The sequence below is a fragment of the Elephas maximus genome, chromosome 4, assembly GCF_024166365.1.
Source record: "Elephas maximus indicus isolate mEleMax1 chromosome 4, mEleMax1 primary haplotype, whole genome shotgun sequence".
In the NCBI taxonomy this organism is placed as follows: Eukaryota; Metazoa; Chordata; class Mammalia; order Proboscidea; family Elephantidae; genus Elephas; species Elephas maximus.
In genome coordinates, this window is record NC_064822.1 from 167,266,631 (window position 1) to 167,293,420 (window position 26,790).

General features: G+C 40.5%; 1 protein-coding gene across 1 annotated transcript in view; it reads left to right on the forward strand.

The window, feature by feature from the left end:
• ANO4 (anoctamin 4) overlaps positions 1–26,790 on the forward strand; it is a 453,262-nt gene that overhangs the window by 346,442 nt on the left and 80,030 nt on the right. Inside the window, exons 9-11 of the mRNA XM_049884167.1 lie at positions 12,533–12,639; positions 17,901–17,956; positions 23,187–23,308. Coding sequence (XP_049740124.1) covers positions 12,533–12,639; positions 17,901–17,956; positions 23,187–23,308 — 285 coding nt within the window. The remainder of the gene's footprint in view (positions 1–12,532; positions 12,640–17,900; positions 17,957–23,186; positions 23,309–26,790) is intronic.

A 26,790-nucleotide genomic window follows, 5' to 3' on the forward strand; every position in this document is an offset into this window, starting at 1 on the left:
TAGCAACCCCATAAGACAGAGTAGAACCGCCCCATAGAGTTTCCAAGGAGCACCTGGCGGATCTGAACTGCCAACGCTTTGGTTAGCAGCCGTAGCACTTAATCACTACGCCACCAGGGTTTCCTAATCCTAAAAAGAGGCTTGAAAATCGTTACCAAAGAATGAAAAGTTTGGATATTATGTATTTGATCTGATAATCTTTTCACCCTCCTACCCATAACAAGTGTACTCAAGATAAGAAGTTGATTATTGCCCTGTGGTGGCCTGAAGCCCAGAAAATTCTCAGTAGGACTTGTCACATAAAAAATTAGTTGGTTGCTTTGTTCCTCGTTAGGTTTTTATTAATTTGAGAACATAATTAAGATGACAGTTAACTGCATCACCTTTGCTCCTCCTTGTTAAAAAAGAAACCTTTATTTGAAACTCTAATTTAAAAAGTCTGCTGAAATATTTATTTTAAGGCATTAATCTGTACTTTCCTTTTTTGTGTTATGAAATAATGCAACTTCAACCATCAGAGAAGACTGATATATTGGTCTTCTATATAAGAATCTACCACGAAACTTACTGACCTAAAACAACAGACATTTTATTTGTTCATGATTCCTCTGTTCCAGCGATTGGGGCTAGGTTCAGTTGGACAGTTCTTCTGCTGGTTTTACCTGGAGTCCCATGTGTGCCTACAGTCGCCCTTTTGCTCAAAATCGTCTCACTCATAGGTCAAGTGGTTGGTGCTAGAGAGACTGTCTTAAGTGAGGCTAGCCCCAGTTTCAGTATATCAGCAGCCTCAGGACAGGATTCCAAGAGGGCAAGAGTGGAAGCTATAGAGCTTCCTAGCCTAGGCTCACAAGTCACAAAAATTATTTCTGCCACATTCTGTTGATTAAAGCCAAAGACAAGACCAGCCCAGATTCAAAAGGGGGAGAGATAGACTCTACCTCTTGATGGAAGGAGCAAGAAATTTACATTGCCAAGTAGCATGTATATAAGGATGGGAGGAATTGTGTCCATTTTTTGCAATCTGCTACAGTCTTCCCTCTGGCTGTAATTTTTTCACATTTCTCCCACATAGAAAATATACTCATTTTGGTACCCCCAAAAGTCTCATCCCAACTACAGAATCAGGTTCAAAGCCCAGGATCTCACGTTGTACATCAGGTTCAGCTGGGGAGGAGGATCATTGGATGCAGCTCCTCAGATGCAGTCCTTAAACCAGAGGTCTGTGAACTGAAAAGACACGTTATCTGCTCCCCACGTTCCCAACATATAGTGTTGGTACAGGGCCAGAATAACTGTAGTAGATGCTCCAATCCAAAAAGGGGAAGAACAAGAAGCATGTAGCAGTCACAGATCCAGAGCAGTCCTGAAACTCAGTTGGGCACATACTACTTCAGGCCGCTCTATTCCGGGGGCAAGAAACACGCCTTGATGAGTTATCTGGTTCTGTTTGCTGCTTTGCCATGTGCCTTAGATTTTTTAATTTGCATAAGTTAATAATTTGGCTATAATTCTAAAATAATTGTACAGCACCATCTATATGTAGTTAAATGCTTCTTGACAAAGTCATCGTTTCCTCTTTAAATTTGTGACCAATGGAGATTTTCGAACTGTAGAGGATTCCAGTTTGTTGTTCAGTCTCAGAAATTCCATAATAGATGTAGAAAACCAAGTTTGAAAACTTTCTTCAGTACCTTTATTTCCCCAAAAGTAGTCCTACATACAAAGCATAATTATAAAATGAAGCTGATTTTCACAATTTTCAAGTTAGAAAAAAAAATGTAAAATTTCTGTGATATAATTTGGCAGTTTCTGGAATACCCATTGGGCCTCTGGGTGATGGCAAACGGATAGCCCCATGGTTTAGTCATTCACTCAACCCTAGAGATACAGTCGGGAACAAGGCAGACAAAGCCCAGCCCTCATGGAGCTTGCATTCTAGAAAGGAGAAGACAAACAATATGAATGTTTCATCATCTCTTCCCTACCCCAAATTTAAAAAAAAAATTAAAAAAAAAAGTTTTTTTTTTTTTTTCAGGGAATAAAATACATGAAGAAAATAAAGTAATGAGATAGAGAATGACTATGAGGGAGTGACTGTCTTAGCTAGGATGGTGACATTTAAGTTGAAACCCAAATATTGGGAAGGAACAAATTATGCAAATATCTGAGAAGAGCATGAGCAAGAGCCCTGGGCAATAACAAGCTGGGTTTGCTCAAGGGTTTGCTCGCTGGTTTACAATGAGCAAGTGGCAGACAGGAGGAGATGAGGGCTTCAGTGCATCAATGTACACAGAAACCAGACCATGTAGGACCTTGTAGACCATGCAAAGGAATGTGGGCTTTATTCTGAACTGATAGTCATTAGAGAGTTTTAAGCAGAAGAGGAATAAGATTTTATTTATGTTTTAAAAAAGATCATTGTGAATGTTGTTCTTAGTTTCCTAGTGCTGCTGTAACAGAAATACTACAAGTGGGTGGTTTTAAAAAAAAAAAGAAATTTATTTTTCCACCATTTTGGAGCCTAAAAGTCCAAATCAGGGTCTTGGAGGCGTCAGTTTCTTTCTTGGCAGTAGCCCCAGGTGTTTCTTGGTTTTTTGCCTTGTAGACGATCCTCGCATGGCATTCATCATCATTCCCATTTGTGTGTGCATTTGTGTCTTTACTACTCTTTTTATAATTCAGAGGTGATTAGGGTTAGTATTAACCCCTACACTTTTATGACCTATCCTGGTTGATTGATTACATCAGATTAAAGCACACAATGGAAAATTATATGTTCTCCCCAAGGCTAACTGATTCAATCACTTGATTAAATCATGACAGCATGTGCCCAGAATTTCAATACACATTTTGGGTGGACATAATTCAATCCATAACAGTGTGTAGAAGGTAAACTAAAGGAAGAAAGAATGAAATTAGAGAGGACAGGAAGAAGCTATTGCAGCAATCCTGGAAAAAACCCAAGGGAGGAGGGTGAGAAGGGGTCAGATTCATGGTACTCTTTGGGAAGAAGGACCCAAAGAACTTGATGGGTTGGATGCTGGACATAAGAGAAGTAAGGGATCAAGGATGCATCTCAAGTTTTGACTTAAGAGATTGGGTGCATAGCAGTGCATTTTGTTTAAATGGAAAAGACCGGGGGAGAGCAGATTTTTCTTGTAAAGGTTGTAGATCAAAAGTTCTATTTGGGCATGTTTAGTCTGAGTTGTCTCTTAGACTTCAAGTGGGATGTCAGATAAGCAGTTAGATATACGAGTTCAGTCATTGACCAGCTGGGCTTGACGATCTGTCTCAATATTTTATTTTTACTTTGTGAGTATCTAGCCCTATTCTTGGGCAACTAAGGCATTATGATTCATTTTCCTGACAATTAACCAAGCCCAAAGAGATTCAATGACTTCTCTGAGGCCACACAGCTAAAGTGAAAGGGCAGGACTAGAACCCAGGTCTTCCAGCAACATGTACATAGTCCTATAGGATGCCCCTCACCCTTTGCCCACTCTCCTGTTCAGCTGTTGTAGCCAAAGGGAAATGCAACGTAAAGATCCTATCACTGAGGCTACCAGTGGGCCCTGCCTACATAATCAAAGTATCATGCGCAATTTAGGCAGTTCTTTGGCTGTGCTATCCAATATGGTAGCCACTAACCACATATGACTATTTTAATTTAAATGTCACAAAATTAGCAAAAGTTAGAAATTCATTTTCTTAGTTACAATAATCACATTTCAGGTGCTCAGTAGCCACATATGACTAATGGTTACCATATTAGGATAGCACAGATGTAAAACATTTTCATCATCTCAGAAAGTTCTATTCGACAGTGCTGGACTCTACCCACCCACTGCCTTCAAGTCGATTCTGACTCATAGCGACCCTATAGGACAGAGTAGAACTGCCCCATAGAGTTTCCAAGAAGTGCCTGGCGGATTTGAACTGCTGACCTCTTGGACTCTAGATAATTCAAACTAGAGTAATCCAGCATTTCCCTCAGTTATAAGAACTTGTGGAGAAATTATAGTATTATCCTAATAGCTGTGGCCTAAGATGGCAGTTTAGAAAAAAAAAAAAAAAAAAGGATTGCTCTCTGCTTTAAAAGTGGCACACTTCACAATAAGCAGGGTTTTTTTTCAGCACCAATGAACAACTTTCCATAATTCACACCCTTGAATTTTTTGTGTTTCTGAGTTTACCTAATAAGAATGGAGGCTTCTCTCGGGGAGAGGAGCTATGTTCTCTTCACCCTTGCATTCAAAACTCAAAACACACACTCAAAAAACTCAAAGCACACATGTAACCACCATACCTCTTTCCAGCATCCATCCACCTCCACGTATGCATATATAACTTCAATGTACAGTGTTTTGCACAGAACAAGCATAATGCTTACTTGTTAAACAACCCAGCATATTATGATTCTTTACAACACTGCTGTGGGTAGTTGACCACAGGAAGAACTTATCAATAAATATCAAATCATCACATCTCCAGGAGGTCTGTATCTAAGACTCCATTTCATATTCCTTTCCCATTTTCTTCCTTCCTGGCAAGGAGGTGATTGGGAGCCACAATGCACCCCCCACTTCCAATCCTGGAAATGAAAATTCAGGGCTGCTTAAACCAAAAAAACCAAACCCAGTGCCGTCGAGTCAATTCCGACTCATAGTGACCCTATAGCAAAAGCAGCAGGCCTAGAGACCCTAAAGTGGGTGGGAGCTACAAGCTCAGGGCTGCGCATTACTTCATGAGCAGGCCAGCAGGGCCTTCCTCACAGGGTGCAAAGGGGGCATCCAGAAAGCCTTCCACACACGTGTACGCACATACCAGCAGTACTCTTCACAAATGAATAGGAAGATTTGAAAGAAGGCAGATGATTTTTTAATCTCCCCTTGCCACCTGCTGCTTGTGTGGCTTTCAGCATATTATATGACCTCTGTGTTTAACCATCATTGAAGTTATGTGTCAACTTGGCAAGGCCATGATTCTCAGTGATTTGGCGGATATTATGTAGTCATCCTTCATTTTGTGATCTGATGTGAGCAGCCAATCAGTTGAAAGGGGAGCTTTCTTAGGGATGTGGCTAATATATATGGATGTTCTGGCAAAACAAAGGTTTAGTACTTCAACGTATCTTTTTGGGGACACAGTTCAGTCCATAACAATCACATAGCTGATCCTTAACCAATTCAGCTTATTTCCAAACTCAGCGCTCAAGGTGAAGGTAAGAACAAGATCTGGAACAGAAGTTTCATTTTCTGCTTAGAATTTCTTTTCCTTTCTAAAATATTTCAGTTTTGTGTAAGTAGTGTCTTAGCCATCTAGTGCTGCTATAACAGAAGTACCACAAGTGAATAGCTTTAACAAAGAGAAATTTATTTTTTCACAGTCTTGTAGGCTAGAAGTCCAAATTCAGGGCATCAGCTCCAGGGGAAGGCTTTCTTTCTCTGTTGCCTCTGGAGGAAGGTCCTTGTCATCAATCTTCCCCTGGTGTAGGAGCTTCTCCACACAGAAACCCTGGGTCCAAAGGACACGCTCTGCTCCCAGCATTGCTTTCTTGGTGGTATGAGGTCCCCAACTCTCTGCTTGCTTCCCTTTCCTTTTATTTCTTGTAAGATAAAAGGTGGTGCAGACCACACCCCAGGGAAACTCCCTGTACATTGGATCAGGGATATGACCTTCATAAGGGTGTTACAATCCCACCCTAATCCTCTTTAACATAAAGTTGCAATCACATAATGTAAGACAACCACACAATAGTTGAGAATCATGGCCTAACCAAGTTGACACATATTTTTGGGGGATACAATTCAACCCATCATGGGTAGTACATTCACATGGTGAAAATCTCTTAGGTTAGTACCGTGAAGTTTCCTTCCTATTGTTGACCCCCAGCCAGCCAGCTAGTTCTCCTTCTCAGAGGCAACCAGTGTTCCTAGATGTTTATGTATCCTTCCATAGTCATTCTGTGTATTACAAGCATATATGTATGTCAATACATTTGTAGCTATGTACTTCTACATATGCATATGTTTTCCTCTTTGAAACTAGTAACCCTGTATACCTGTTTTGAACCTTCTTTTTTTCCCTGTAGTATCTCGGTAACTTTTTATGTCTACACTGAGCACCCTTAATCTCTTTACAGCCACAGAGTGTGCCATTGTAGACTTGTACCATAATTTATTTATCTTATCCCCCCTCTGATGAATTATTTACACCATTCGCAGACTTTGCTGTGAGAACCCATACTGTAATGGGCATTCTTATACATCTGTCATTTTGCATGTGGGTGAGTGTATTTGTAGAATAAATTTCTAGAAGAGGAATTGCTGGGTCAGTAGTTTCGTGATGAAATATGTGCATAATTTCGATAGACCTGATGAAATGGTCCTCATACATTTTGTTCCAATTTATACTCCCAGCAGCAGTGTATGAGAGCAGAGCCAAGTATCTTAGTCTCCTAGGAGCACCATAACAAAATACCTCCAGGTGGGTGGCTTTAAAGAACAGAAATTTATTTTTTCACAGTTCTGGATGCTGAAAGTTCAAATTCAGGGCATCAGTGGGCATGCTCTCTCTCTAGACTCTATGGGGAGACCCTTTCTTGTCTCTCTCAGCTTGGTTTTCCTTGGCTTGTAGACAGATCCTCAAGTGCTGCCTTTCCCGGTATGTGTCTGTGTCTCTTCTGCTCTTTTTATAAGACACCACTCAGAAGGAATTAGGAATTGACCTGCCCTACTTTGGTATGACCTCGTTAACATAACAAAAGAAAAACCCTATTTCAAAATAGGGTCACATTCAAAGGTACAGAGGTTAGGACCTCAACATATCTTTTTAGGGGACAAAATTCACTCCACAATCAATGCCCGCAAAAGCAGCAGTCATACTGCATTAGGCAAATCTGCTGCAAGAGACCCCTTTAAAGTGTTAAAAAGCAAAGATGTGCATAAACCAGAGACTGCATCTGCCTGTGACCAGAAGAACTAGATGGTGCCCGGCTACATCCGATGACTGCCCTGACAGGGAACACAACAGAGAACCCCTGAGAGAGCAGGAGAGCAGTGGGATGCAGACCTCAAATTCTCATAAAAAGACCAGACTTAATGGTCTGACTAAGACTAGAAGGACCCCAGAGATCATGGCCCCCAGACATTCTGTTTGCCCAAGACAGGAACCATTCCCAAAGCTAACTCTTCAGACAGGGATTGGACTGGACTATGGCATAGAAAATGATACTGGTGAAGAGTGAGCTTCTTGGATCAAGCAGACACATGAGACCATGTGGGCAGCCGCTGTCAGGGGAGGAGATGAGAGGGTAGAGGGGGTCAGAAGCTGGCCAAATGGACATGAAAATAGAGGGTGGAGAGGAGTGTGCTGTCTCATTAGGGGGAGAGCATCTAGGAATATATAGCAAAGTATATATAAATTTTTGTAGAGAGACTGACTTGATTTGTAAGCTTTCACTTAAAGCACAATAAAAATTAAAAGAAAAAAAAAAGCAAAGATGTCACTTTAAAAAGTAAGGTGTGCTTGACCCAAGCCATGATATTTTCAGCTGCATCATGTGCATGTGAAAGCTGGACAACGAATAAGGAAAACTGAAGAAGAATTGATGCATTTGAAATATACCGTGGATTGCCAGAAGAACAAACAAATCTGTACTGGAAGATATCTTCGTGATCTAGTGCTGCTATAACAGAAATACTACAGGTGGATGGCTTCAAGAAACAGAAATTTGTTCTCTCACAGTTTAGGAGGCTAGAAGTCCAAATTCAGGGGCCAGCTCCAGGGGAAGGCATTCTGTCTTGTCAGCTCTGGGGGAGGGTAATTGTCATCAGTCTTCCTCTGGGTCTAGGAGCTTCTCAGCACAGGGAACTTGTGTCTAAAGGACATGCTATACTTCCCATTCTTCTTCCTTGGGGTAGGAGATACCTCTCCTCTTTGCTTGATTCTTTTAGATCCCAAAAGAGATTGACTCAAAATACGACCTAATCCTGTAGATTGTGTCCTGCCTCAATTAACATAAAAAAACTGCCTCTAATTCTGCCTCATTAACTTCATAGAGGTTAGGATTTACAACACAGAGATAGTTACATCAGATCAGAAAATGAAGGACAACCACACAATACTTGGAATCATGGCCTAGCCAAGTTGACAGACGTTTTTGTGGGACACAATTCAATCTATAACAGAAGCACCGTCAGAATGCTCTTCAGAAGCAAGGATGACAGACTTTGTCTCACTTACTTTCAACATGTTATCAGGAGGAACCAGTCCCTGAAGGACATCATGCTTGGTAAAATACAGGGTCAGTGAAAAAGAGGAAGAACTTCAAGGAGTTGAATTGGCTCAGTGGCTACAACAATGGGCTCAAGCATAGCGATGATTGTGAGGATGGCACAGGACCAGTCAGCATTTTGTTTTATTGTACACAGGGTTGCTATGAGTTGGAAATGACTTGACAGCACTTAAGAGCAATAACAATTCCCTCCATAACAGCAAGTTTTTAAGCCTGTAAGGAGCCCTGATGCCTCAGAGATTGAGCCCTAAGTCTCACATGTACAGAACAGTTCAGCTTACCTTGTGTGCATGTGAGTGTGTGTGTATGTGTATGTGAGTATGGAGATAATTGTCAGTAGCTAAGAAAAGCTTGAGTACCATGATGTAAAGAATCATAGCTACTCCTTCTCAACAGCCCAGCTGTTTGGAAGTGTGACAGAAAAGCTGGGAATTGCTCCACACCCCCTAAGAAGATCCTTAGAGAGGTAGTGTATAGGGAATTGTTCAGCTGGTAGTTGGAATAGAGAGTGGAGTTGGCAGAAAGCTTTCTGAGAAGCAAGAGTAGAGGCCGAGGTGTAAGGAGGTGAGATTTAGTCTCATCGTCCCTAATGTTAGATAGTGGCCTCCAGTAATTCAGCTCATTTTTTAGCTCATTTGATCCAACGTTAAGGACTTGTCCTGTGCCAAGCCTTGTACTAATGCTGGAAATACAGAGATGAGCCTGACCAGTCACTGCCTTCAACAAGCTCAAATAGAGAAGTCAAACGTGGGCAGACAATTTCGATATATCATAATATGTAACCTGAGAGCTTATTAAATGGCAAACACTGGGCTCAGCACTGCACCATCATCTCACTTAAGTCTACAAAAACCCTATGAGAGTGATTGCAGCATAATTTCCATTTCACAGATGAGAAAACTGAGACCCAGGAAGGTGAATGAACAGCCCCAACACCATAGTAAATGGCAAAACCAAGGTTTAGATTGAGATCTCTATGACTTCAAAGTCTTAAGGGAAGGCAGAGGTGATGTCAGAGCATACTGCAGGGTTGAGGTGAGGGTAGGGGGTCAAGGAAGATCTTTGGAGGGAAATGTGGCCTGAGCTCAAAGCTCAAAGGATGAATGGAAGCCAGGAGGGCCCTCCAGGCGAGCAAGTCTTGGGCCAACCTCTAAGTCTCAGGAAGTTTCTGACATAGGGAGGAAGCTGAATGTAGTGGCTAAGAGGGCAACCTCTGGAGCCAGATGGAGCTCAAATCCTGGCTCTGCTCCTTATTAGTGGAGTGACTCTGGGCATGTCCCTTAATCTCCCTGATTATTTGTCTATTAAAAAGAAAAGTAAGAATTGGGTGAGTTAACATATCCAGAGTGCTTTGAACAGTGCCTAGCATACTGCTTTTACGTTTGCTCTCACTATAGAATCTTCAGGTACAAGCTGAATGTAAGGAAGAGGAAAGCAAAATATCGAAGTTCATCTGTGGTGTTTATTATAGAAAAATATTACATGAGCTTGCAAAATCTAATGTGGTGCTATAAAAAGAGAAGGAAGCAGAAAACCATTAAATGTAGGAGGGCAATGGGCTTTTAGCCCTGAATTGTCTTGTCAAACATGGTTGTGCTTATCAGATTTCATACATCATCTGAAATTGTGAGCCAAAAATGGACTTTTTTATTTGTTGTCTATTTCTTTATGACATCTTTATTTGGTATTAAAATGCAATGGTGTGTCTCAAATAAGGAAATAAAAGGAACACATTCAATATAACTCTTGGTTTTCCCCTCTTCCTCTTTGATGCCATAAAATAATTCCAGAAAACCCTATATAAAGTATAAGGCAAATGTTACAGCTTCCTCATTTACCCACCTAGTATTTGTCTCTCATCTACCACGTAAAATTACTTTTTCTAAGGACAATATCCTGTAACAAAATCCAAGAGAAAAATACTTCTCCAAGGAATCACTTATCATGATTTACATTATGTCCTTAAATTATCCAGTCTTTCTCTTCACTGTTATCCCACACTCACATTCCCAACCCTGTTGCCAAACCAAACCCATGGCAGGACCACTCTTCTTCCGGTCCAGTTTTCTCTTTTCCTGCCATCATTTAAACAGTTCTTGAAATTTCCATCTTCTTCAATAAAATAAATAAATAAATAAACATTTAATACCAATTTCCCCAGCATAAACTCCCCATGACTCTCACATACTCCTATTCAAAACCTGTCCTCTGTGCCATCCGCTCACTTACTAGATCATTGTTGTTAGTTGTTGTTAGGTGCCGTCAAGTCGGTTCCAACTCATAGCAACCCTACACACAGCAAAATGAAACACTGCCCCATCCTGTGCCATCTTTACAATCGTTGTTATGCTTGAGCTCATTGTTGCAGCCACTGTGTCAATCCACCTCATTGAGGGTCTTCCTCTTTTCTGCTGACCCTGTACTTTGCCAAGCATGATGTCCTCCAGGGACTGATCCCTTCTGACAACATGTCCAAAGTATGTAAGACACAGTCTGGCCATTCTTGCTTTCTGGTGAGGTCCATGTATATAGTTGCCATTTATGTTGGTGAAAGAAGGTATTTGCAATGAAGAAGCTGTTGGTCTTGCAAAATTCTATCATTCAATCTCCAGCATTGTTTCTATCACCAAGGCCATATTTTCCAACTACCGATCCTTCTTCTTTGTTTCTAACTTTTGCATTCCAATCACCAGTAACTATCAATGCATCCTGATTGCACATTTGATCAATTTCAGGCTGCAGCAGCACTAACTACCACTAAGGCCAAAGATGAAGGAATAGAAGATTTTTATTCAGCTGCTGCAGTCACTAGATCATGGGGCTACAGAAATTATGATTCAACCTCTTGTCCCCAAGGAGCTCGCAGTCTTGTGTGGGAGAATGGCATGCAAAAGTAGATCAGGTCTGCTCTTCTTTGTCGCATGATCATGTTCATTTTCCTCTATGTTCTACCTTCCCTGCCCACTAGACTGTAAGCTTCTCAAGAACACGGGTCTTACCAGTTTTGTTTACCACTGCTTAATCAATACCTTACATAGTACCCTCAATAAACATTGTTGTAAAAATGCGTTAACGTACTTGGAACATAAGAGACAGCCCAAGGGAGAAAGTACTGAACTCTGTTGGGGCAAGAGGGCAGTTAGAGGGATGGGGAGACTTGCTGGGGGAGGGGACTTCTGAACTGGGTTTGAGGATGATGGCCACCAACATTTATATGCCTGACATAGTGTCCAACTCATAGGAGTGCCCAACAAATTTTTGATAAGTTAGTATACTTTATAGTTTATGAAAGAATTACACTATAATATCTCTAATATGACACCATTTATTACATTTCTGGGAATGGATGAAATGGGCACTTCTGGCTAGATTATGCGGCGTTATCCTCTAACAAGCACCAGATTCTCTGTCAATCGCAGAGTCTCTCAGCAGATAGCAACAGCCCTGGAAAACCCAGTATTGGGCTGTATGTGTGTGGCCCTGTGACAAACTTTGGAGACGGGTGGGCCACTGGCTGAGAAAGTAATCTTAAGTGTGCTTTAGAGGAGAGATCCCATCCAAGAAAGAACATGGGAAAGGAAGGAATAGAGGTAATTTCCAGAGGCTTTCCTCTTATCGCACCCCTAAACCAGACTAGAGCTCATTACTTAAGCCTTTAGTGGTATAGCAGTTGAGCGCTATGGCTGCTAACTAAAAGGTCGGCAGTTCAAATCTGCCAGGTGCTCCTTGGAAACTCTATGGGGCAGTTCTGCTCTGTCCTATAGGGTCACTGTGAGTCGGAATTGACTTGACGGCAACAGGTTTGGGTTTTTTTATATCTACCCAAGCCACTTCCCGATCTTAAAGCTCCTGAAACAACAGGTTGTTATGACGTGAGAAGGGGGGGCATAGAAGACAAAAGGAGATAAAAACAAAATGAACTTTTGGTTGATTTTATTTAATGGCCTAACTGAGAAAGAAGGAGACCTAGTCTTTCACTAGTTTAAGGTTTTTTAATTTTATTTAGCTCCAGGTCCTTCTTGACAAAATGAACTTAATGCTCAGGATGCTGGGAGCCAAAACTACCCAGACTCGTGAGCCTATGGCCTCTGTTGCAATCTCTGGACTCTCTCATGCTGCTCCCTATGACTGATTGAAAAGACACCTCCCTTTAAATAACACCAAATTACAGCAGAGATCGTTAGATCCATCACCTCTGATTAATCCTCTGCTTGTGTTTTCAATATGTGTGTGCAGCTTCATCATACACAACAAAGACACTTTCTTCAACAATGCCACAAGAAGTAGAATTGTGCACCATATTTTACAAAGAATAAAGTATGAAGAAGGAAAAAACAAAATTGGTAAGTAGTATATTAGTGTATTATACATATGTATATATGTGTGTGTGTGTATACGCACACACACAATATACAAGCTGCATTTGGTATTTGGGAATTACAGGTCTTTTCCCTTGGCTTTATCGAGTTTTTATCAATTCTAGAAATACTTGTCATTTATAAAACCTGTAATTATTCCCTCAATGGATAATTCATAAGTGTAAAATCTGAACACCATCCTCAAATATCTTTTTTAAATAGCATGCCATCTCATTTATCTAAGATTACAGAGAAATTCTCCTAAATCAATAAATATTGATGGAATGTCCATTGTGTGCCAGGCACTGAGCTAGATGTTAGGGAGGTAAGTATCATTCTGTCCTGGAACTTATGTTCAAGAAGTTGAAAGCAGAGAATAAACAAGCAAATATAATAAGTAACCTGAAGAAAATAAAGGGGTGATGTTACGAAGATAGGCTAATAAAGGGTGGGAATGAAGTTAAGCTAATTGAGATTGGGTGGTCAGGGAGAGCTTCACTGAGAAGGTGATATTTGAACTGAGACCTGAGTGACAAGAAGGAGCCAGTGTGGGAAGATTGAAGATAGGGCGTTTCAAGCAAAGAGAGCTTCAAGTACAGAGATGAGCCATTACACTTAAGAAATTCTCCAAATAAGTATCATTCCCCCCATTAAACAGCCTCTACATTTATTTTATGTTTCAGCCATGTTTATGAGAACCTTCCATATTATATTACCAAATTTACTGCCTTACTAAACAGATTATTATGTATCAGGGGGATTTGATAGCTTTGTCCTTATCTCTGTCCCAGCAAGATTTGAATCAATAGCTTGAATAATAACCCATATTAGTCAGGATCCAATCAGGAGATAAAAACTACACATAATTTGAACAGAGAGAGTTTAATATAAATTATTAACTATGACAGGATTAGTGTAGTGAGAGATTGGGTAGAAAAGGGCAGAGAGAACTCTGAAGAGTAAAGGGATAGCAGAAATTGGGAGCAGCAGCCACCCCTACGAAGACCTCCACTCCCAGGCCTGAAATTCATACCTCGTTGGATGGGGTGCGGCTGTGTTCACTAGGTGGTACAGTAGTATGCCGAGGTGCTTTGCCTACTGAACTCCTGGAAGTAAGCCCTCTGGAGTGCTGGGAGAGCCATCCACAGGGTGGTGCTTTGCCTCAGAACTCACTACAAAACTGCCTGAGGGAGTTCCAGGGAAGCCATTTATAGGGAGGTGCTGCACTGGCAGAACTATGAATGGCAGAACTATGCTTTGAAGCTGACTTGGGGAGGTGCTCTGTGTTGCTGGTTACCATGTACTGCAGCCGCTGGGCACTGTGGAAGCCTTGTACTGCAGAAGCCTGCCAAGAGGGACACACTGGTCCCAGGAAGAGAAACCTCTTCCTCCTCCAGTATTTCTCTAATCCCTTCTACTAGCAAAGCTTGGCATTGTACCAGCAGGCCAAGGAGAAATATTTACAGGGTCTAGCTCCATAATTGCACAGCAGGCAATGAAGGTGCATTTGGAGCTGAAGGGCAACAGATTGATAACTGGCACATAGCCTAAACGGACTGCTTATCAAGTGTCCAGGTAGGTTACAGACTAGAGGAATATATTAAGTTTATTAGCTATTGAAGTCAGGAGCCTAAAAGATCTTAGTGGTCCAGAACTCTCAGCCAAATCCAACAAGATGGAATTTAATAGTTTGTAAATGTAAAGTCCTACACTAAAATCCAGCAAAACAACTACTCTGGTACAGTGTGGGAGAAATGTTGTTCAACAGCATCATGAGAGGAAGAGCCTTGAGAGTTTAGTTGAATGCAAGCTCAGTATGAGTCACTAGTATAATGAAGCTGCCAAAAAAACTATTTTGATTCTAAGCTGCATAAATTAAAATATAATAGGGAGAAGTAGATAGCTACCTAGTCTATATCTGAATACATGTGGAATATTATGTTCATACTTTGGACATATTATCAGGAGGGATCAGTCCCTGGAGAGGGATATCATGCTTGGTAGAGTAGAGGGTCAGCAAAAGAGAGGAAGACTCTCAACGAGATAGATTGACACAGTGGGGGCAACAATGGGCTCAAGCGTAACAATGATTGTGAAGATGGTACAGGACCTCTTTAAAGTGTTAAAAAGCAAAGGTGTCACTTAGAGGACTAAGGTGTGCCTGACTCAAGTCATGGTATTTTCAATCACCTCCCATGCATGCGAAAGCTGAATGACGAATAAGGAAGACTGAAGAAGAATCTATGCCTTTGAGTTATGGTATTGGTGAAGAATATTGAATATACCCTGGACTGCAAGAAGAATGAGCAAGTCTGTCTTGGAAGAATGCTCCTTGGAAGCAAGGATGATGAGACTTCGTCTTACATACTTTGGACATGTTATCAGGAGGGACCAGTCCTTGGAGAAGCACATCATGCTTGCTAAGGTAGATGGTCAGGGAAAAAGAGGAAGACTGTCGATGAGATGGATTGACACAGTGGCTTCAACAATGAGCTCAAGCACAACAACAATTATGAGGAGGGTGTAGGACCAGGCAGTGTTTTGTTCTATTGTATATAGAGTCACTATAAGTCAGAACCAACTCAACGACACCTAACAACAGCAACAACATGGTCAAAACAACTTTGAAAAAGAACAGAGTCGAAGAGCTAACATACCTAATTTCAAGAATTATTTTAATCCTAACATAATCACAACAGTGTGGTATTAGTGTAAATATAGATGAATAGATCAACAGAGAATCTAGCAGTAAACCCACAAATATATGGACAATTGATTTTGACAAAGTCACGAAGGCAATTCAGTGGACAAAGGTGCGGAACAATTCCAAGTTGGTATGCAAAAAGAAATAAAGCTGAATGCATATACAGAAATTAACTCAAAAATGGATCATATATTGAAATTTTAAACTAAAACTATAAAACTTCCAGAAGAAAATCTTTGCAACATGAAATTAGGCAAAGATTTCTTAAATGCAATTCCAAAAGCACAAATCATAAAAGGAAAAAAAAAAGATCAATCAGACTTCATCAAAATTAAAACTTCTGCTCTTTGAAAGATATTAAGATAATGGACAAGAGAAGCCACATACTGGGAGAAAATATTTTCAAAGCATATGTTTAATAAAGGACTTATATCTAGAATATAAAAGGCAATCAAAAGTCAATAACAAATAATTTTCACAGGCATAAGATCTGAACAGAAATTTCACCAGCGAAGATACATAGATGGCAAATAAACACCTCAGAAATGTTCAATATTAGTCATTAGAGAAGTGCAAGTTAAAGCCACAATGAGGTACAACTATGCACCTATTAGGATGGCTAAAATTGAAAATACTAACCATACCAGGTGTTGGTGAGGATATGGAGGAGCTGAAACTCTCATACACTACTGATGGGAATGTGAAATTATACTACTACTTCAGAAAACAGTTGGGCAGTTTCTTAAAAAATTGAACATACATCTACCCTATAACCCAGCCACCCATTCCACTTCTAGGTATTTACCCAAAAGAAATGAAAGCATAGTCCATACAAACAAAATGTTCTCACCAAAAAAAAAAAACCCACTGCCGTGGAGCCGATTCCAAATCATAGTGACCCTATAGGACAGAGTAGAGCTGCCTCATCGGCTTTCCAAGACTGTAAATGTTTATGGAAGTAGACGGCCACATCTTTCTCTGAGGAGCCGCTGGTGGTTTCAAACCACAGACCTTTTCAGGTAGCAGTCGAGTGCTTTAACCACTGTACCACCAGGGCTCCCTACAAAAGTGTTCATAGCAGCTTTATTTGTAAGAGCCAAAAATGAAACAATCCAAATGTCTATCATTAGCGGAATAAATAAACAAATTGTTGTATATCCATATGATGGAATACTACTCAGAATAAAAAGGAATGAGCTACTAATACATACCACAACATGAACGGCTCAAAATAATTACACTGAGTGAAAGATAAAACAAAGCACATACTACTATATGATTCTATTTATATAAAACTCTAGAAAATGCAGACAAGTTGATAATGACAGAAATCAGATCAGTGTTTGCCTTGGAGTTGATGTGAAAAAGAGTAGCAGAGATTACAAAGAGCACTATCCAATTTGGGGGGTGATGGATATATTTACTATCTCAGTTGTACTGATGGTCTCATGGGTATATACATATGTCAAAGCTTTTCAAATTGTACATTTTAAATGTGTGAGGCTTATTATATGTCAGTTATACCACAATAAAAGAATCCCTGAGTGGTGCGAACAAGTAAAGCACTTAGCTGCTAACTGAAAGGTTGGTGGTTTGAGTCTATCCAGAAGCACTTGGAAGAAAGGCCTGGCAATATCCTCCTGAAAAAAATCAGCCATTGAAAACCCTATGGCATACAGTTTACTGTCACACACATGGGGTTGCCATGAGTTAGAGTTGACTCAATGACAACTGGTTTGGTTTTGATTTGACTTCAGTAATGCTGTTTAAAGAAAGATCAGCATATCCAACCCTATCCCCACTTTAGGGATGAGAAAATTGAGGCCTGAAAACAAGAGCGCTTGTTCAAAGTCACATCACTAGTCCAAAGCAGAGGTGTTAGTTATGTCTATATTGAAGTTTATAAACAAAAAATAGACAAGCTCATGGCAGAAAATCTTTGATATGTGATAAATTGATCCACTTCTCTCAGTACAGCTTCTTCTCTATGCCAAGCACTGTATTAAGTGTGCTTCATAGTTTTGATTGTGTTTGAAAACCTGATTTCCCAGATCTTGATCCCAACCTCCCAACAGATTTTTGTTGTTGGGTGCTGTCAAGTCGGTTCTGACTCATAGCGACCCTGTGTACCACAGAATGAAACATTGCCTGCCCTGTGCCATGCTCACAATCACTGTTATGCTTGAGCCCATTGTTGCAGCCACTGTGTCAGTCCGTCTCATTGAGGGTCTTCCTCTTTTCCACTGACCCTCTACCTTACCAAGCATGATGTCCTTCTCCAGGGACTGATCCCCCCGACAACATGCCCAAAGTATGTAAGACACAGTCTCGCCATCCTTGCTTCTAAGGAGCATTCTGGTTGTACTTCTTCCCAACAGATAGCAATGTTTTTTTCTAAACCCCTAATGGCCCCAAATGGGTTCAAATCACTTTTGGAAGCCTGGAATATTTTTTTCCAAAAAGTACCACCCTAACATTGGTTTTGAACCTAGTGAGGATTCAAACTTGTACTAATTCTAATTGGACTTCTTTATTCTTTTAGGTCTGAATCGTTTGCTTACCAATGGCTCCTATGAAGCTGCATTTCCCCTGCACGAGGTATTATTCTGTTTTATCACCTTCTCTTTCTTTTATCTTCTTATTGCTGAAATCAGCTTCTGGGGATAAAGTCACTGTATGTGTTATGACGTTTGTTCATAATGAACTTAAGTTGTTCAGTAGGTATTAATAAGGGCCATCTTGCATTGGGAAGTCTCTCTCCCAGCATAGATTTTTTTCTATCTCTTTTTATGTAATTGAAAAGAATACTTGAATCAAGAATCACTCAGCAAAAATTCAGAGGAGTAGCTTAGGGACTCTAAGTCATAAAATTAAAGAGGCATTGAAAATTTGCATGAAGCAACAGACCCAGGGGAAAAATGTTCCTGAAATGTATACTATCTGCAACAAAGAAATGTATAGCTCTTGAAAGAGTGGGAGGAAGCCATCTTGCAAACTCTCTGGTGACCGAAGGATGGTAAATAGAAATTAACAGTATTACAGTTGTCATTGTTTGTTTAAGATATATAAATTTTGATATTTTCTTTGTTTTCTGCGTGGTCTTAGTCATATGTAAGTGCTCTTTGAAATGTAACTGTGGTTATTGTTACCTCTAGCTGGAGATTGCATCTTGGGTCGTTTAACCCAGGATTTCCCTACACATTTGTTTTCAGGAACATAATCCTCATTATTATAGGGATCACTGTGAACCTCATGACATTGAGCCTCTACTCTGGACAGGTCACCCTATGGCACCTAGAATCCAAAGATAAATGCTATGACTCCTGCCATCTGGTACCTCACACACTAACCTGTTGCCATCAAGTCAATTCCGACTAATAGAGACCCTATAGGACAGAGTAGAACTGCCCCATACGGTTTCCAAAGAGTAGCTGATAGATCTGAACTACCAACCTTTTGATTGGCAGCTATAGCTCTTAACCACTACGCCACCAGGGCTCCTCCCCTTACTTACTAACCCAGTGTCGTCGAGTCTTACTCCAGTAAAACCCTTAGCAAGGGTCAAATTACTGTTAGATTGGTCTTCAGTACAGTCTTCTCTTAGGAAAAAAACTCTGTTTGCCAATAGACATTTGAGGATAGTTCCAACTATAAGAGGCAAGTCCTTCCAAAACATACTTTTTGTTTGGATTACAGTGTTTCTCCTCTTGATTTTAAAACAGACACAGGATGTAAAAGGTAAGACAGAATAAAGAAATTTTACTTATTAAGATAACTAGATATGGCCCCTGGATACCCTTTTAGCTCAGTAATGAAGTCACTTCTGAGGTTTACCCTCCAGACAAAGATTAGATAGGCCCATAAAACAAAAGGAGACTAAAGGAGCACAGCAGCCCAGGGGCAAGGACTAGAAGGCAGAAGGGGACAGGAAAGCTGGTAATAGGGAACCCAAGATCGAGAAGGGAGAGTGTTGACATGTCGTGGGGTTGTTAACCAATGTCATAAAACAAATATGTGTACTAACTGCTTAATGAGAAGCTAGTTTGTTGTGTAAGCCTTCATCTAAAGTATAATAAAAAAATATATGTATAAAAAAGAAAACTAGAAGCTGTGACCTGAGACCCTATTCACAGACTGCCATGTAACAGCTTTAGAGAGCTCCTTTTCATACAACCGAAGCAAATATTTTGAAATCAAGGTTTGCTAGAGCCATACTCAAGGAGTCCTGATGGTGCAATGGTTAAGCACTTAGCTGCTAACCGAAAGGTCGAACGGTCGACAGTTCAAACCCACCAGCCACTACACAGGAAAAAAGACCTGGCGATCTGCTCCCCTAAAGATTTCAGCTTAGGAAACCGTATAAGGGCAGTTCTGCTCTGCCCTATTGGGTCACAATGAGTCAGAATCGACTTGACAGCATACAACAACAGCAGCCACACTCGGGTGTTCCTGAACTGCAAAGGCAGATTCCCCACAGGAATATCATGTTGGCGTTGCCCAGAAAAGGGTTTCGATGAGAACCGCGTCCTCCCCGCTCCCCAGCCCTTCCTGTGTAAGGTGAGGACAGGCCATTGGTAACTGTGCAGAATTGGCCTAAGGAGTGGATGTGAAGATGTCTGAGGAAACAGAGCTACAAAATGCTACCCAGCAACTCAAATCTTTACTGAGATGTGAAATCCATACAACTTCTGTATGGCTCGCATATCTCAGTAAAGCCCTGTATTCTGCGAGAAGAGAAATTCCAAATGAGGAATAGCAGCAGAGAGCAATGGTGATTCAGTGGTAGAATTCTTGCCTTCCATGTAAGAGACCCAGTAGCCAACATGCCTAATGCACAGCCACCAGCAATCTGTCAGCGGAGGCTTGCTGGTTGCTATGATGCTGCACAGGTTTCAGAGGATCTTCCAGGCTAAGACAGACTAGGAAGAAAGGCTTGGCAATCTACTTCCAAAAATCACCTAGTGAAAAACTCTGTGGATCACAATCACGATCATGGGGATGGCACAGGCAGTGTTTTGTTTTGTTGTGCATGGGGTTGCCATGAGTTGGGGACCAACTCTGTGGTAGCTAACAACAACAGCAATACCAAACCAAAACCAAACCCAGTGCTGTCGAGTCGATTCCGACTCATAGCGACCCTATAGGACAGAATAGAACTGCCCCATAGAGTTTACAAGGAGGGCCTGGAGGATTTGAACTGCCGACCCTTTGATTAACAGCCATAGCACTTAACCACTGTACCACCAGTTTTTCCACAACAACAGTAGCAGCAGCAATAGTAACACAATTGCTCTTTTGACTTTTTACTCTCAGTTTAACTTGATTATACTATTTAACCTCATAGCAACTTTTGAGGTAGGAAGGGCAAATACAGTACCCTTGTTTCATGTTAAAAAATTAAGCAGAGGTTTAGGGAAAGTTGGGGCCCTGATGGTGCAGTGGTTAAGTGCTCAGGCTGCTAACTGGAAGGTCAGCAGTTCAGATCCACCAACCCCTCCTTGGAAACCACGTGAGGCAGTTCTACTCTGTCCTATAGGGTCACTAAGAGTAGGAATTGACTTGACGGCAACGGATTTGGGTTTGGTTTGGCTTTAGAGAAAGGTTAACCTACCTCTCTAGTCACATCCTGAGTTGGTGGTTGAGCTGAGACTAGACCCCAGGTTTCTCGATTCCCAGCCATGTGTACTTCCCATTAAGAAGGAACTTCTCAGGTTAATGTGAATACTTTATGTGCCTCCAGAAAATCCCTTTCCTGTTTGTGAAACTAGCCTTGCCACTAACTGACCTCAGACAAGCCCCCACCTCTCTGGTCCGTGGTCTCCTCATTTGGTCAGTGAGGAGGTTGAATTAAATTTTCGAACTACATTAAATCCCCAGTTTACAAATACCAGACTTGAGGACAAGTGGTACTCGCCCTTTAATGTTATGTAGATTTGCCCTCACTTTGAACAGATCGAACCAACCCCTACTGGCAACAAATTCTTCATCACAATCACCTTCACTTGCTGCATTGGAAAGGCTTCCAGTTTTTTCTTCACTTATAATCAGGCTGAATAAGAACTGTATGCATCCATTCCAACTTACCTACAAATTCTTAAAGACATAGAACAGTTCCCATTTGTAACCCCAGGGACTGCCTGTATTCAGAGATGACTTCCAGCTTTTACATTCTAGGATTTTCTTTTCCTTTTTTTTTTTTCTTTGTGCTTTAGGTGAAAGTTTACAGCTCAGGTTAATTTCTCATACAAAAATTTACACCCATTGTTTTGTGACATTAGTTGCAATCCCCACAATGTGACAGCACACTCCCCCGTTCCACCCTGGGTTCCCTGTGTCCCTTCTACCAGTTATTGTCCCTTCCTGCCTTCTCGTCTTCCCTTGGGATAGGAGCTGCCCATTTGGTCTCGAGTATCTGATTGAATTAAGAAGTACATTCTTCACGTGTATTATTTTTTGTTTTATAATCCTGCCTATTCTTTGTCTGAAGAGTGGGCTTTCGGAATGGTTTCAGTTCTGGGTTAACAGTGCATCTGGGGGCCATAGTTTCAGAGGTTCCTCCAGTCCCTGTCAGACCATTAAGTCTAGTCTTTTTATGTAAATTTGAGTTTCTGTTCTATATTTTTCTCCAGGACTCTCTGTTGTGTTCCCTGTCAGGGTGTTCATTGGTGGTAGCCAGGCACCATCTAATTCTTCTGGTCTCAGGCTGATGGAGTCTCTGGTTCCTGTGGTACTTTAGTCCTTTGGGTTAATATTTTCCTTGTGTCTTTGATTTTCTTCATTTTCCTTTGCTTCGAGTGGAGTGGGACCAATAGATGCATCTTAGATGGCCACTCACAGGCTTGTAATACTCTAGTCACCACTCACCAAAGTGGGATGTAGAACATTTTCTTAATAAACTTGTTATGCCAATTGACCTAGATGCCCCCCAAAACTATGGTCCCCAGGCCCCAGCCCCAGCTACTCTGTTCCTCAAAGTGTTTGGATGTATCCAGGAAACTTCTTAGCTTTTGCTTTGGTTCAGTTGTGCTGACTTCACCTGTATTGTGTGTTGTCCTTCCCTTCACCGAAGATGATTCCTGACTACTATCTAGTTAGTGCTTACCCCCTCCCTCCCACCCTCTTAACCATCAAAGAATGCTTTTTTTCTGTGTTTAAACCATTTCTTGAGTTCTTATAATAGTGGTCTCATACAAAATTTGTCCTTTTGTGACTAATTTCATTCAGCATAATGTCCTCCAAATTTGTCCATATTGTGAGATGTTTAGGAGAGTCATCATTGTTCTTTATCATTGCATAGTATTCCATTGTATGTATGTACCATAATTTGTTTATCCATTAGGACTTTCTTTTAGATAAGGCAATGTGACAAGGGTACAGCTATGGCTCTGTAACAACTACCCTATCCCAAGAGAAGTAAGGGAAAGAATTGATAATTCTTGAGCACAAGCTCTGGGCTGGATACTTATCTATTCAAACCACAGAATAAACCTGATGGGACAGATATTATGAGTCTCATAATGGACTAGTAAACCAAGGCTGAGAGAGGTTAGGGGGCTTGTCCAATGGCTCATAGCTAAAAAGTAGTGGAACTGGATTTGAACTCAGTTCATACCTGCTTGATTCTAGCAACATGCACTTTTTACTACATAGAATCATCAACAAGAGAAGGTCCGGAACAACTAATCAACTGCTTCCACTTTAATAGTAAGGATCCATTTTATTCTCATACCACTCTTATTTCTACTTCTGCCATGAGTCTAGTATTACTGTCAGCTTTTCTATGGCTTTTGTGGGTATTACTTCACCAGCAGTGGTTTTTTTATTCCAGGGAAGCTACAGAAGTAAAAACTCTATTAGAACCCACGGAGCAGAAAACCACCGACATCTGCTATATGAGTGCTGGGCCTCCTGGGGTGTGTGGTATAAATACCAGCCTTTGGATCTTGTAAGGTGAGTTTTTAACTAGCTGCAAATATACAGCTTGTACAGAATGATTAAGGCACACTGTCAGCTGGAACAAGCCAGCATTAAAGAAAAAAGGGTCTGAGGTGCACACCTCTTGTTCAAATCTGGCTTCTTCCCAAGAGGGCAACTCATCAGAGAATAGTAGGCTCCTTGGTAGACCAGTTCTCCCTCTGATGAGGATGGCATTTCTTCCAAAAGAGCTTTAGGAAGGGACTCAGGGAGAGGTATATGAGACCAGTCAGGCCTCGCCCAGGACTAGAGCAGGAACAGGTCACCCATGTGACTGTTGTTGATAAATTGTCCTGTAGAGAAGCAATACACACAGCTTAGATATATTAGCAATAAAATAGAATATTCATTACTGATATGCAAGTAGGAAATATGAAGTGCTGTAATGTCAATAAATTTTAGGGTTGTTTTCATTTTCATTTTAAATAAATCATTTTAAAAGGTTATTCATTTAAAATGAGAATTTTAAATGGAAAAATGTTTTAATCTGCAGGTCAAAAAAGCATATCAACTTTTAACCTATGCTAATTGTGCAGTGAAAATGTTATGTCTTTAAACCTTCCATATCTGCCCAACCTTCTGCTATAACAAAATTGTTCTCTGACATCTCATTATTTATTCAGAGACTGGTTATTAAGATTGGGTAATAGCTATCCACACTTCATGGATTCCTTATTAAAGAGAAAGTCATGTCTCATTTCCTAGACCAGCTAGATTTGTTTCACTTTTACTGGAGCCCTAAAAAAAAATGAGCCCAGAGGAAAAAATAATAAGACAAATCATTTTACATTTCATCTCCCTGGGGAGTCATTCTTCCTGCTAGAGCCTTTGTTACCTTGATACCAAGGGTTTACTCATGATGATCCAAGGACAATGATGAATTGGTCCTCTTCTTCGTGTTGGTAACAAATGAGCCATATGATCTGGGTGAGTGAAAAATATTTTCTGAGATGAGATAATTTTCCTTGGAGCAGTCTCAATGAATGGTAAAAGAGTAGCCCAAAAAGAGAAAAAAAAAAAAAAAAACCCTAGCAAATTCTCTTCCCAGCCTCAGTGCCATATTATAAGATTACATTGATTAAAAATTACAGAAAATTGCTACAGGCAAAACATCTCCCATCGATGACAGTGTTTTGATTAAGATTTTGCTGTTAGTCAATGAGTATTAATTAAGTGCCCATTGTGTTTCTTGTACTGTGCTAAGTACTATTGGCAAAGACAAATAGAAGCCATGGTTTCTGGCTTTGAAAAAGTCATAGTTTCTTTCAGGAAAACAAGCCTTCCATACTTGAGACAACTAGAAAGCAGTACAAGACCATCCCCAATGAAGAAAAATGTGTGACAGAGGCCAAAAGTTTCACAATAATTCACAAAAATTGAAAGGATGAACGTGGGCCAGCATATCTGTGGAAGGTTTTGTAGAGCTGAGCCCTGTAAGAATGGTAGAATTTGGTTGGCCAACAGGAAGAGGGATGAAAAAAACAACAAAGCCTTGACTGGAATGAAGTTATGGAGCATTTAGGAAATCTCATTGCTTAACTAGTTCTTGTTCTATTGATTGTATTTCCTACATATATCTCAAATTAGGCTACATTTTACCATTTCCTCTGCCACTACCATTGCCTTCATCTGTAGCCTGGGCTACAGCAGTAGTCCCCTGTTTGATTTCTCTTTTCCCATGCTAGCCCCTTCCAATCTATTCTCTACCCTGCACATAGAATGATCTTTTCAGAATGTGAATCAGGTCATGTCCTTCACTGATTAAAACCCTCTAATCGTTTTCCATTTCTCTCAGGACAAAGAATAATACATTTAGCGTGGCCTACAAGACCATGCATTTAATGCATTCACCTGCTAACCAAAAAGGCTGGTGGTTTGAGTCCGCCAAGAGGAATCTCAGAAGAAAAGTCTGGCGATCTGCTTCTGAAAATCAACCACTGAAAACCCTGTGAAGCACAGTTCTACTCTGACACACATGGGGTCGCCATGAAATCGAATCAACTCAACAGCAACTGGTTTGGTTTGGCTACAAGGCCCATTAAGGCCCAGCCTCCACCCACTTCTCCAGCCTACCTCCTGTTTTCCGTGTTCCAGCCACACTGTCCTTATTTCACCTGGTCCCTCCAACCACAAGGTCTTTGTACATACTGTTCCTTCTGCCAGAAACGCTGTCTCCTGTCCCCATCTCCGCCTAGTTAATTCCTGCTCATCAGCACAACGGTCACCTCCTCAGTGAAATCTTCCCTGACTAGAGTGATCAGATGACCTCGTTGTATATACTTGTAGAATTATATTCCTCTTCTTTGTAGCTCTTTCCTCGACTTTATAATTATAACTCATGTTTAATTGATTAATACATGCCTCCTTTATCAGCCACAGAGCTTCACAAGAACAGGAACCAAGCTTATTTTGCTCACCATTGTATTCCCAGCACTTAGCACAGTACTTGGCACATAGCAGGTATATTTTATTTATTGAATGCATAAATGAATGTATTTGTATATTAATGTATGTTGGAAAAAGTCTTCTGGGAGCAGATTTCATAGGGGCACAGTGGAAGATGGGGTAAATAAATAATTCCATGCTTTTAGGAGTCACTGGCCACTCTAGGAGGAAGACAATAGATGGTATTTGGAAACAGATGGTCAGCAACATTTGTATAGAATGATAATGAAAAAAAAATTAGAAAATTCTTAGACTAAAAATAATTAACTTCTAAGTTACAAAATGTAGCTGTTGAAAGGCATAGAAAGCATAACTTGGATAGTATTCTATCACAAATTAATCAAATTAGCAATGAAGTTTAAGAAATAAAAGAAAGCCAAGGAGCTCCCTAACACTTTCAAACTTCAAAGACCAGTGGGCACTAGGCAGGCAATCTTGTCACAGGTGGGAGACACCAGAAAAATATTTATAGAGGCAGATGGTCATGCCTGTGAGAAGACATCACATAAGGTGAAAAGTTGCTTTCAGCCATTGATTCGTATTGGATCTCAGTGGTCTCTAGAGTTCTTTCGTTTCTAGTATCCTGTTATTCTACGATCGTAAACATCTTGTAAAGCTCCAAAATTTTGAAAGGGAATTTTAAAGCTTTCCATGATAACTTTGTTTGCTATTTTGAAAAACATATAATAATAATGCACACATCCAAACATAAGCACACACTTGGAAAAGACAAAGATGAGATTATGTGTTGGCACCAACTCCTCAAATTCCCCATGGTTTCTAATCTACAATGGTGTCCTGAACAGTACAGGTTTATCCTGAATAAACTTGTATATAGTCATGCTCTTTCAGGAAACAGCTTCTATTTCTGATGTAGAGTGAGGAAAGGAAATTTAAGCCCCAAGTCTAGATTTGGTCAAATATTCATTCCCTTGGCTGGCTTTGTTTACAGATAAGGCTACTTCAAAGCAAAAGACTGAGCAAAGTGTTATAATGCTTAACTTTATACATTT